Source organism: Oryctolagus cuniculus, chromosome 5 (genome assembly GCF_051225735.1).
Source record: "Oryctolagus cuniculus isolate XC-2025 breed Fujian yellow rabbit chromosome 5, ASM5122573v1, whole genome shotgun sequence".
NCBI lineage: Eukaryota > Metazoa > Chordata > Mammalia > Lagomorpha > Leporidae > Oryctolagus > Oryctolagus cuniculus.
The window spans coordinates 52,832,914-52,845,028 of NC_142871.1; the positions used below are offsets into that span (position 1 = coordinate 52,832,914).

The 12,115-nt window shown below is 39.4% G+C and overlaps 1 protein-coding gene across 7 annotated transcripts in view; it reads left to right on the top strand.

The window, feature by feature from the left end:
• The first annotated feature begins 11,246 nt into the window (after positions 1-11,246).
• ROS1 (ROS proto-oncogene 1, receptor tyrosine kinase) overlaps positions 11,247-12,115 on the top strand; it is a 168,288-nt gene continuing 167,419 nt past the window's right edge. For 2 of the 7 annotated variants that reach the window (XM_089333731.1, XM_089333732.1), the window contains exon 1: positions 11,247-11,996. In XM_089333731.1, the coding sequence (XP_089189857.1) occupies positions 11,874-11,996 (123 nt within the window). In that variant the 5' untranslated portion in view covers positions 11,247-11,873. The remainder of the gene's footprint in view (positions 11,997-12,115) is intronic. The other 5 variants (XR_016234524.1, XM_089333733.1, XM_051855385.3 and 2 more) reach the window with 3 other exon arrangements.

Here is a 12,115-nt window from a genome sequence, read left to right on the forward strand (position 1 = left end):
CATAGTACAACACATTAAGGACAGAGATCTTGGTTCTTCATCTTCTGTGAGTTTCAATAGCACTTCTAGTATTACAACAGCAATAACAAATTCTGAAATAAAGCACTTTGCCCCACTTGTGGTTTTACTTTATAAGTGCTCAAAGCACTGTTGTTGAAAGTATGTAAGAAATATTAAGAAAAATTTTCACTAAATATAAGTAGCTAAAAAATAGCCAGAGTTTATGCAAATGTTTCTAATTTGTGAGCAGAAATTGGTGTTATCAAAACTAACTCATGTATCTAATTAAATCATACATTTGTGACTTTTTAATAATAAACCAAATTATATGATGTTTGCATAATGTTATTATATCTAAAACTGCAATCTGTAGATCTAGCCCTCTATTCTTACAAGCACTTCCTCTTTAGCACTTACAATCATCTAACACTTAATTCATATTTTACTTGTTTATGTCTATACTATCCTCTCCCAGACCCTACTCACAGGAGGACAAGCAATTTTATCTTTTTGGTTTACTGTCATTGTTACAGTGCCTTCATGATTGTGGGTAGACAGTTCACACTCAATAACTATTGAATATTCATGATGTAAATCAATATAACTCATTTCACCTCTGACCTGAACATCTGAACATCTACAATGACAAAATTTTTAACATATGTAGCAGTGTATTAAGAATGTACCACGTGGCAGGTCTCAAAAACCTGAGGTGAAATCTGTTGTGACCTCTATTTACAGATGAGGAAGTTGAAGGAGATAGAAATGAAGTACTCCAGAGATCACTTAGGTCATAAGTGGTAGCATAAGGATTAGACATAGACGAAGATGGGAACCCGTGCTCTAACTACCATTAGATTATTTGTGAAGGCATAAATTTAGAGATGTCTAGCAGAAGTTATGGAACACCAGACAATCGGCGGAAACTCAAGTTGGAGTGAGTCACAGGTTAAAGTGGGAAACTGACCAAGGTTGACTGGATGCTGTCCTCATCTGTGCATTAAGAGGACCTTACATTCTTGCCAGAAGTAGGAGTGAGAGACTAACCAGGGCTTGGGTGGGCCAGCTATTGGAGGGAGGTCGCCTGAGTGAAGCTGGGGGCCGTGTGTGCAGGGCGTCAGGGGAACAGACAGGGAAAGTGTTGTGAAATTCATTTGGAGAAATCTCTAAAGATGGTAATGGAAGAAACAAATACTTCCTGCAGCTTATGTCTTATAGATAATATGTGAAATGGAGAAAAGGTTAAAGAACAGAGAAAGCTACTCTGATGTATTTCCATCCATTTTTTGTGTTTTATTTTATGTGGTTGAGATCAGTTTCAGAATATGTGTGTATACACTTCTTTCTACCCACATCACAGCATAAATTCCTTCAAGTCACTAAAAACTTTTCATGAGGCAGATTTTTAATAACTGCTAAGAATATAAACCAGCACTGTGGCTCACTAGGCTAATCCTCTGCCTGCGACACCGGCACCCTGGGTTCTAGTCCTGGTTGGGGCACCAGATTCTGTCCCGATTGCTCCTCTTCCAGTCCAGCTCTCTGCTGTGGCCTGGGAAGGCAGTGGAGGATGGCCCAAGTTCTTGGGCCCTGCACCCGCATGGGAGACCAGGAGGAAGCACCTGGCTCCTGGCTTCAGATTGTGCAGCGCGCCAGCCGTAGTGGCCATTTTGGGGGTGAACCAACGGAAGGAAGACCTTTATCTCTGTCTCTCTCTCTCACTGTCTAACTCTGCCTGTAAAGTGAAAAAAAAAAAAAAAGAATATAAGGATACTTCAGAATATTCATGATAAGTGGAATTAATAGATATCTATTTGGAGTGTGTGTTGTGGGGGAAATGGGTTAAGCCTCTGCTTGGGAGGTCCATGCTCCATATTGGAGTAACTGGTTTTGATTCCTGCTTGTACATCCTCTTCGGCTTTCTGCTAATTCACCTGGGAGGCAGCAGATAATGGCCCAAGGACCAGTGTCCCTGCCACCCACATAGGAGACCGAGATGGAGTTTCAGGATTCTGACTTTTGCCTGCTCCAGCCCTGGATGTTGTGGTTATTTGGGGAGTGTACCAGTGGATGGTGCTTATAGGGGATGCTGGCACTCTTGCAGGCAGTGGATTAACCCATTGTGCCATAATGGCCCCTCTCCCTTAAAAATAAAAAAAAGATGTTTATTTGTGGCATGTTTTGAAATCCATTCATAGGAAAAAATATAGAGAACAAAAATGTGAAATAATCCACTTTTGCCTTTCAACCCTCCAAGGTCCTAACATAAAAAATACTTTTTTATTTATGAAATTTTATTTATTTGAAAGGGGGAGGGAGGGAAGAAGGGAGGAGGAGGAGGAAGAGGAAGAGGAGAAGGAGGAGAAGACAGAGAGAGAGAGACAGAGAGAGTGAGAGAGGTTTCTCCCATCAACTGGATCACTCCCCCAAAATGCACACAACACCTTGGAACCCGATCAGGGTCTTCCATGCAAGTGGCAGGGATCCAAGTACTTGAATCATTACCTGCTGCCTCTCAGGATCTGCAAAAAAGAAGCTGTATTTGAATTGGAGCTGGGACACCAATTCTGGCATGCATTCTGTAATTCGGACACCTGGAATGCAGATGTCCGAAGCAGCAATTTGATCACCAGGCCAAACACCTACCCCTAAAATAAAAGTTGAATTTGGGAATAATATAGCAGGAACAAATTGCAAACCAGAAAAAAAATTTAATTTCTGTTTTCAGTTCTGTTCTTCTAAAGTTGAGAGCATTAGAGTTTCAAAAACCACAGATTCCATAGTTTTGTTCTTTGCATTCTGTAGCATTGTCTACTCCCCAAGGCCTGGTGATGAGATGCACTGGGTGCTTCAATGGGTACAATCCTCTGCAACTGATGTCACAAAACATTCCAGTAGATGAAGAATTATTACTCTGGTGGTGCTCAGTGTTTTGAAGCTTAGCTTTATGCTGTAATAGACTATGACCAAACTTGCAGCCAGCCTGAAAACAGTAAGAAATGAAGACAGAGGTCTGTGCTTGAAGAGGAATTTTCTGATGATTCTTTTTATTTCTGAGGTAGCTAGTCTTACATTTTCTTTCTCATCTCTAATTTTAGTGAAATAGGTATTCTCCCTCTTGTTTTTAGTTGGGCCAATGGTGTGTCAATTTTGTTTATTTTTTCAAAAAACCAGCTCTTTGTTTCACTGATTTTTTGTTTCAATTTTATTTATTTCTTCTTTTGTTTATTTCTTCTCTAATTTCATTTCTTATTTTGTTTATTTCTTCTCTAAGTTTAATTATTTTCTCCTACTAGTTTAGGGTTTGGTTTGTTGTTGTTTTTCTAGGTCCTTGAGATACATTGATAGCTCATTTGGTGACTTTCCAATTTCTTGATGTAGGCACCAATTGCTGTAAACTTTCTTCTTCACACTGTTTTTGCTGTATCTTATAAGGTTTTATATGTTGTATTGTCATCTTCATTTGTTTCCAGAAATTTTTTTGATTTCTCTTTAGATCTCTTCTATGGCCCACTGTTCATTCTGGAGCATGTTGTTCAGTCTCCATGGGTTTCATGTATCTAGATTCTTGAGTTGTTGATTTCCAGATTCATTTCTCTGTGGTCAGAAAAGATGCATGGTATGATTTCAATTGTTTTGAATTTGCTGAGACTTGCTTTATGGCCTAGTCCGTGGTCTATCCTAGAGAAAGCTCCAAGCACTGGTGAGAAGGATGTGTATTCTGCAATTGTAGGATGAAAAGTTCTGAAGATATCAGCTAGGTCCATTTGGTTTATAGTGTCAATTAACTCAATTACTTACTTGCTGATTTTCTGTCTGGTTGATCTGTCCATTGCTGAAAGAGGAGTATTAAAGTCCCCCATTACTATTGTATTGGAATCTATTTCTCCCTTAATATGCATTTACATTTCTTTTAAATAGCCAGGTGCCTTGTAATTAGGTGCATATATGTTTATTATAGTCACATCTTCCTGTTGAATTGATCTCTTAATCATAGTGCCCTTCTTTGTCTCTTTTAACAGTTTTTGTGTTAAAGTCTATTTTGTCTAATGTTATGATGGCTACACCAGCTCTTTTTGGTTTCTGTTAGCATGGAATATCTTTTTTCCATCCTTTCCCTTTCAATCTATTGTGTATTGTTGTTGGTGAGATGTGTTTCTTGTAGGCAGAAAATAGATAGATAGGTTTTGTTTTTAAATCCATTCAGCCAGTCTGTATCTTACCTGGAGAATGGAGTTCATTTACATTCAAGGTGACTATTGATAAGTAATGAGTTGGCCCTATCATTTTCCATGAATATTCCTATTGTTTACTTTTGATTTCCTTTGTATTTTTACTGGGAGATTTTTTTTTTTTTGCCTTCATGTTCTTTCAGAGTGATGAGCATGTTTATGTTTGTAGCACATCCTTAAGCATCTTTTGTAAGGCTGGGCAAGTGGTAACAAATTCTTTCAATTTCTGTTTGTTATGGAAGGTCTTTATTTCACCTTCATTCATAAACTTTGTAGGGCACAGTATTCTGGGTTGACAGTTTTTTTCTCTTAAGACTTGGAATATATCTCACCTTTCTCTACTAGCTTGTATGATTTCTGTTGAGAAGTCAGCTGTGAATTTAATTGGAGATCCTTTGAAAGTAATCTGATGTTTCTCTTGTGCACATTTTAGAATACTTTCTTTATGTTTTGCTGTGGAAAGTTTGACTACAATGTCTCATGGTGAAGCTCTTTTCTGGTCATGACTATTAGGAGTTCTATGTGGTTCTTGTACTTGGATGTCCCTTTCTCTCTCCAAATTAGGGAAGTTTTCTATAATTATTTCACTAAAAAGGCCCACGCCTTCAAGAACTCCTAAGACTCATATGTTGGGTCATTTTTTAGTATCCCATACATCTCCAGCACTGTTTTTTAGTTTTCTAATTTCTTGTTCTTATTTTTGGTCTGACTGTACAATTTCTGGAGATAGGTCTTCTAACTTGGATGTTCTTTCTTCTGCCTCACTGAGTCTTTTTTTTTTTTTTTTTTTAAGAATTTATCTATTTCAGAGGTAGATTTACAGACTGAAAGAGGGAGACACACAGAGAAAAGTCTTCCATCCACTGGTTTACTCCCCAAATAGATGCAATGCCTGGAGCTTGGCCTATCTGAAGCCAGTAGCCAGGAGCTTCTTCTGGGTGTCTCACGTGAGCAAGGACCCAAGGACTTGGGCCATCTTCCACTGCTTTCCTAGGCCATAGCAGAGAGCTAGATCAGAAGAAGAGCAGCCAGGACTTGAACTAGCACTTATATGGGATGCTGGTACTGCAGGTGGTGGCTTTAGCCATTATGCTACAGCACTGGCCCTGGCCCTAGCCAAGTCTGTTCTTAAGGCTTTCTACCACATTTTAAAATTTGATGTACTGAATTCTTCTTCCTCAATATTTCATTTTGATTTATCTTTAAAATCTCAATTTCATGGGAAAAATTTTCATTCATGTCATGCATCGACTTCTTTAATTCACGGCTTTGCTTCTGATTACTTCTAAGTAATCTTGAGATCAATTTTTTGAATTCTGTTTCTGAAATTTCTTGAATCTCTTCATCTTCACAGGCTAGCATTGCAGTATTACATGCTAGCATTACAGTAATACAGCGGCATTACTGTACCTTTGGGGTCCTCATATTGTCTTCCTTATTCCTGTTTCTTGAATTGATGCATTTATTTTTAGGCATTTGTAGAGATACTTGTTGGTTTTCTTTTTTTTCCCATGTGATAGCTTTTATCTTTGGACTATACCCCTGTGGTTTAGTGGAATGTCTGCTCTTTCAGTGAATACCCAGAGACATGTGCTGTGGCCAGGGAGCTCTGTCCAATGTCAACTTGGACTGTCCAAAATGACATCTAAGTTGAGTGTGGTAAATCTCTTTCTTTTTTTTTTTTTTTTTTTTTTTTATCAGAGGGGAGGTTTGATCAGCTCTGTTGGTGTAATCTTACACTCACCTCTTCTCCTCCAAGGACACTAATGCCTGGGCGCTAGCCCAAGTGGATACAATATTCATCCACACTGCCACAAGAACCACACAAAGGATCTACATAATCCTAGGTGTGAGCACAGATCCTGCAGCAATGACCCTCAGCTGGAATCAGGGAGCTCTGAGCACGTGGAGCCATTACCAGTGACTGCCCAAAGACCCAACTGCACCCAGTTTTCACAGTCTATCCCAGCCCACAAGGCTTCCACAGTCATGAGCACCCAGCCCCCTGTCAACGCTCCCAGCCCAACTCAGGTGTCTCCTCTTAGCTGGTTGCTGGGCATGCAGATACAAGTTGGTGTAACTGTTACATACATTCAAAATGGTGCCCACCCTCTCTCAGCTAGTTATAGGATCCTGGTGCTGGGTGCGTGTGGAGAGAGAAATATGCTCCCTTTTTCCTCTTCTAGGTTGACAGGACCTCTGACCCCCACAGGGCTCCAAGCTGGACTCATGCCAGGCTCTTCCCAAAGTTTTATTGCTAGTGGCTTGGGTTGCTGCAGTCTGATCTCACCTCACTCTACAGAGCTGTTGCTGAGCCTTGCATCTGCTGCTGTCCTGAGTTGTACATGTCCACACTTCACATAGATCCACAGTGTCCCTTTAACTTTTTTTAAAAAAATTATTTATTTATTTATTTGAGAGGTAGAGTTATAGACAGAGACAGACAGAGAGAAAGGTCCTCCTTCCATTGGTTCACCCCCCAAATGGCTGCTACGGCTGGTGCTACGCTGAACCAAAGCCAGAAGCCAGGTGCTTCTTCCTGGTCTCCCATGCGAGTGCAGGGCCCAAGGACTTGGGCCATCCTTCACTGCCTTCCCAGGCCACAGCAGAGAGCTGGACTGGAAGAGGAGCAGCCGGGACTAGAACTCGGCACCCATATGGGATGCCGGTGCTACAGGCAGAGGATTAACCAAGTAAACCATGGCACCAGCCCCAGGCCAGGGCTTTAACTCACTGCACCACAGCGCCGGCCCCCCCAAAATTATTATTATTAAATTTATTGTTTGACTCTGTTATATGTGTTCCTGCTCCAACATTCAGACATTTTGAATGAGTAGTCAATGAAGAATAAATTTGTCTTTTTCTTCCCATAACAGTTACATTTGCCTGTCAGCTTTTTTTTTTTTTTTTTGGCCAGGCAGAGTTAGACAGTAAGAGAGAGAGACAGAGAGAGAGTTATAGACAGTGAGAGAGAGACAGGGAGAAAGGTCTTCCTTCCGTTGGTTCACTCCCCTAATGGCCTCCATGGCAGGCGCTGTGCCGATCCGAAGCGAGGAGCCAGGTACTTCCTTCGGGTCTCCCATGTAGGTGCAGGGACCCAAGCACTTGGGCCATCCTCCGCTGCCCTCCTGGGCAGAGAGCTGGACTGGAAGAGGAGCAACCGGGACTAGTACCCGGCGCCCCAACTGGGACTAGAACCTGGAGTGTCGGTGCCACAGGCAAAGGATTAGCCTAGTGAGCCATGGTGCCAGCCCACCTGTCAGTTCTGATCCTCAACCTCTGATGACTTAATATACAGGCAATCTTCATTTTGCATGATCGTTCAGGACTGCAAAAACGACTATGGAAGCAGAAGCCATGTAGAGTGATTTTAGTAATGAGTGGGACAAACTACAATTGTTTCCTGTCCTTTTTTCATACTGGAACTTAATTGAGAGACTGTTTTTATGTCTTAGCCAATTGTCAAACTCCTTTCTAAGTTTGAATCAGTATCCAACATTTTATACTGTGCATTTTTAATGACATGAAATATACCTGAGTGAATTTTTTTTGAAGCATGACTTCCTTTAGGGGATCATCATTGTTTTCATGACATCCACTGTCATAATTTGTGTCCATGCATTTACTTTTCATTCAGATCCTGTGGCTGTGACTAGAGTTTGTCAGACAGCCCTAGTATCAGCATTCTCACGGTCAGTGGTTTCTTTCATAATTCTGTTTACATTTTATACAAGTTTCACTTCTAGTTTTATCACCTTTCATTTTTTTAAGGATTTATTTATTTATTTATTTGAAAGATAGAGTCAGAGAGAGAGAGAGAGAAAGAGACCTATTCATAGGTTTACTCCCCAAATGACCACAATGGTTGGGACTGGGCCAGACCAAAACCAGGAGCCTGGAACTCCATCTGGATCTCCCATGTGGGTGGCAGAGGCCAAAGCAACTTGACTATATTCTGCTGTTTTCCCAGGCATTTTTGCAGGGAGCTGCATTTGAAGCGGAGAACTTGAACTGCCAGAACTTGAACTGCCACCCATGTGGGATGCTGGTGTCACAGGCAGAAGGTTAACTTACTACAATGAAACAGTGGCCCAAATCACTTTTCATTGCTTTGCTGCATTTTATCTTTTTTAACTTTTATTTAATAAATATAAATTCCCAAAGTACAGTTTATGGATTATAATTGCTTCCCCCCCATAACTTCCCTCCCACCACCAACCCTCCCATCTCCCACTCCCTCTCCCATTCCATAAGCATCAAGATTCATTTTCAATTATCTTTATATACAGAAGATTGATTCAGTACATATTAAGTAAAGATTTCAACAGTTTGTACCCACACCGAAACATAAAGTGTAAAATACTGCTTGAGTACTAGTTATAGTATTAATTCACATTGTACAGCACATTAAGGACAGAGATCCTACATGAGGAGTAAGTGCACAGTGACTCCTGTTGTTGGCTTAACAAATTGACACTCTTGTTTATGGCATCAGTAATCAACCTAGGCTCTTGTCATGAGTTGCCAAGGCTATGGAAGCATTTTGAGTTCACCGACTCCGATCTTATTTATTAGACAAGGTTATAGTCAAAGTGGAAGTTCTCTCCTCCCTTCAGAGAAAGGCACCTCCTTCTTTGATGGCCTATTCTTTCCACTGGGATATCATTTGCAGAGATCATTTATTTAGTGGTTTTTTTTTTTTTTTTTTTTTTTTTTTTTTTTTTTTTTTTCCCCAGAGTGTCTTGGCTTTCCATGCCTAAAATACGTGGGCTCTTCAGCCAGATCCGAATGCCTTAAGGGCTAATTCGGAGGCCAGAGCATCTGCCATTCTATGAGTCTGCTGTGTATGCCGCTTCCCATGTTGGATCCTTCTCTCTTTCTTAATTCTATCAGTTAGTATTAGCAGACACTAGTCTTGTTTATGTGATCTCTTTGACTCTTAGTCCTATCATTATGATCAATTGTGAACTGAAATTGATCACTTGGACTAGTGAGATGGCAATGGTACATGCCACCTTGATGGGATTGAATTCGAATCCCCTAGCACATTTCTAACTCCACCATTTGGGGCAAGTCTGATTGAGCATGTCCCAAATTGTACATCTCCTCCCTCTCTTATTCCCACTCTTATGTTTAACAGAGCACTTTTCAGTTAAATTTAAACACCTAAGAATAACTGTGTGTTAATTACAGAGTTCAACCAGTAGTATTAAGTATGACAAAAGAAATACTCAAAGGGATACAGTATTAAGTTGTTCCTCAACAGTCAGGACAAGGGCTGATCAAGTCACTGTTTCTCATAGTGTCCATTTCACTTCAAAAGTTAGCAAATTCCTACCTTCAATTATTTTAAAAATGTTGTATGGATTTACCATTGAGAGAAAAAGAGGCCACACAACTACAATGCTTTTCTGTCTGGGCAGTAACTGAAGAACAGATATACAATGACCCACCATTAAGGAACTTTAAAGAAGTGACATGACTAGTCTCTGATCATGATGCCCACTTGTCATTTACATCTGATTCATGGACTGAAGGTAGATGAGAACTTTACACTCTATGAAATTATTCTTTTAATATAATCATGGTAACTGAAGTTTGAAAAGTTTTGGCAATCTAATATTTTATTTAATTAAACTGTGGTAACTAAAATTTCTGCATATCAGAACAATGCAAATAATGAGTACTCCTCTGGTGGCAGATTTTTTTTTTCAAAAGTGGTACAATAATCTCTCCCATCCTAAAGTTTGTTTAGAACCTTGCATCTCCCACGTGAAGAGATGGGGGTCTAGTTTCGATCTTTTGTCTGGGCAAGTTTGTTGATTCTCTGGTAAGTAATACAGTGCCACAGAAGTGGCTGTGTGATTTCTAGGCTGGGCTGGCTTATGCTTTTGGAGCTGGAACACTTTCACCAAGTACTAAGCCAATATGTGAGTAGCCTGATGACTGAGCCCATCCTACTGTGAAGAAGTTCAAATAAGCCAGGTAGAGTTTCTGTGAATGGATTGATCTTATATTACTATATTACTGAACTTTTAGGCTGGGTCCAATCTTTTGTTGATGTGAATAATTCTTCAACACATGTCTTCAAGCACACTTTATCCTGCACAAGTGTAAATGTGCTGGTTAAATTCCAAACATCAAAATAAACACAAAATTTTGAAATTGGAAGAGTATTCTTTTTCACAGCCCACACAATAAAGCTAGATCAAGTAAAGTAAAAGAATATACTTAAAATTTCAAAGGTATATTTTGTGGTCCATTTTGTTAGTGAAATACAGATTACAAATATTGTTTATGCTAACAAGGCAAAAGTAAGCACATTGAGAAAATGAATTGTTGGGATGAGAAACTCCCTTAGGCGAAGTACTTTATTCTCTGATGTAAAGGTATTTTGTAGAAAGATGATCATATTCCTCTGATCAAGAAATAAGTTAGCCTTATATTCTTTAATCACATTCTTGAATATGCAGAAGATGAACTAATAGCATATGGACAGCAAATTTTTTTAAAGGAAAGACAAGTTTTAGGGATCAATTCTGTGGTCAATATTTATTCATGTTTATATGCACCTGTTTTGTCAACATTTACTGAAACAAGTTCAGCTCAAAAAAGACCTTACACATGTAATAAGAAGTTTTATGTCATCAAGAAAAGAGTAAATTACATTTGTCATAATTTAAGAAAATAGGGAAATTTATTCAGCTCTTAAATAATTTTTCAAAGGAACACCACAAAATATCAGGCCTTAAAGAGTTAATCTACAGCAATTTAAAAAGTAGCTCTCTAGAAGAATTTAGTTGTGAACGTGGTGGATTTCAAATTCCTTGTTTTAGGCTCCAGCTTGCCTTTATCTTGATGCTGGCCTAATTAGAATTCTGAACAGTATTTCCTTTTCAAGGCAGCTACATTGTACCTATCTTAGGTCTCTGTGGTGACTGGTTTCAGCTCTGTCTCAGCAGTCCTGATAAGGCAGTATTTTAGTTAATATGTACTGAAGTTATGAGAGTGCTCTAACCACCTTCCTCATCTTTAACTCACCCTGAGTATTTGTCTATTCATTTCAACTTTGTTTGTTCTTTTATTTTAAAATATGTATTTGGTTTCAAGAGGTTCAGTTTTCCTGTTGTGTTGCATCACTAATCTAGGTGCTTCTGTTTCTTTTAAATAATTCTTTATTAAGTGCTACTCTCTGCTAAATCATAGGCAGTCAAAACCCTATCTCCTATATAGTTGAGCCAATCTAAAAGAAGTAAAGCAGTGGATGATCCACCAAAGCATTCCAGCTTCAGACGGTGCACGTGTCTCAGGCTTGCTGAAAAGCAATTTGCGTTTTCTACTTTGTTTACTTTCCAGGTGAAGTGTACTCTAATATCTAACCTGGCTTTCATTATGAGAGTAAAAGGAAGCTCAGTTATGAAATAGCTGTTATATGACTGTCTCAAGCTATTCAGGCTTCAAAGGTCAAAAGCAAAAGGTATAAGTATTATTTCAAAAGGCAAAGATATTTTAACATTGTGAAACAAAACCAAAAACTCCAGGAGCCACTTTTAACTGAAGTGACGAAGCCTAAAGAATTCATAAAGCAAAATGGAGAAAATTAGGGGACCAGCTGCCTAAAAACCCGCCATTGGTGCAGTGATGAAGAGCGTTTTCTGGTGGAGTTGGAAACTCGTCCGCTTTGTGATTTTTGGCTGCATATGGATTTCTCTGGTGCGGTGCATAGTTTTAAACAGCTGCTTCAAGTCCTGTGTAACTAACCTGGTGAGTTTCATCGTCTAATGTTCCTGTTTGTAGGGACTAGAACATACAGAATTCAGCTTGTTACAACTGATAGAATTGTTTTCTTCTTAGGAGAAGTTTTTTTTAATGAGAAGTGGTCT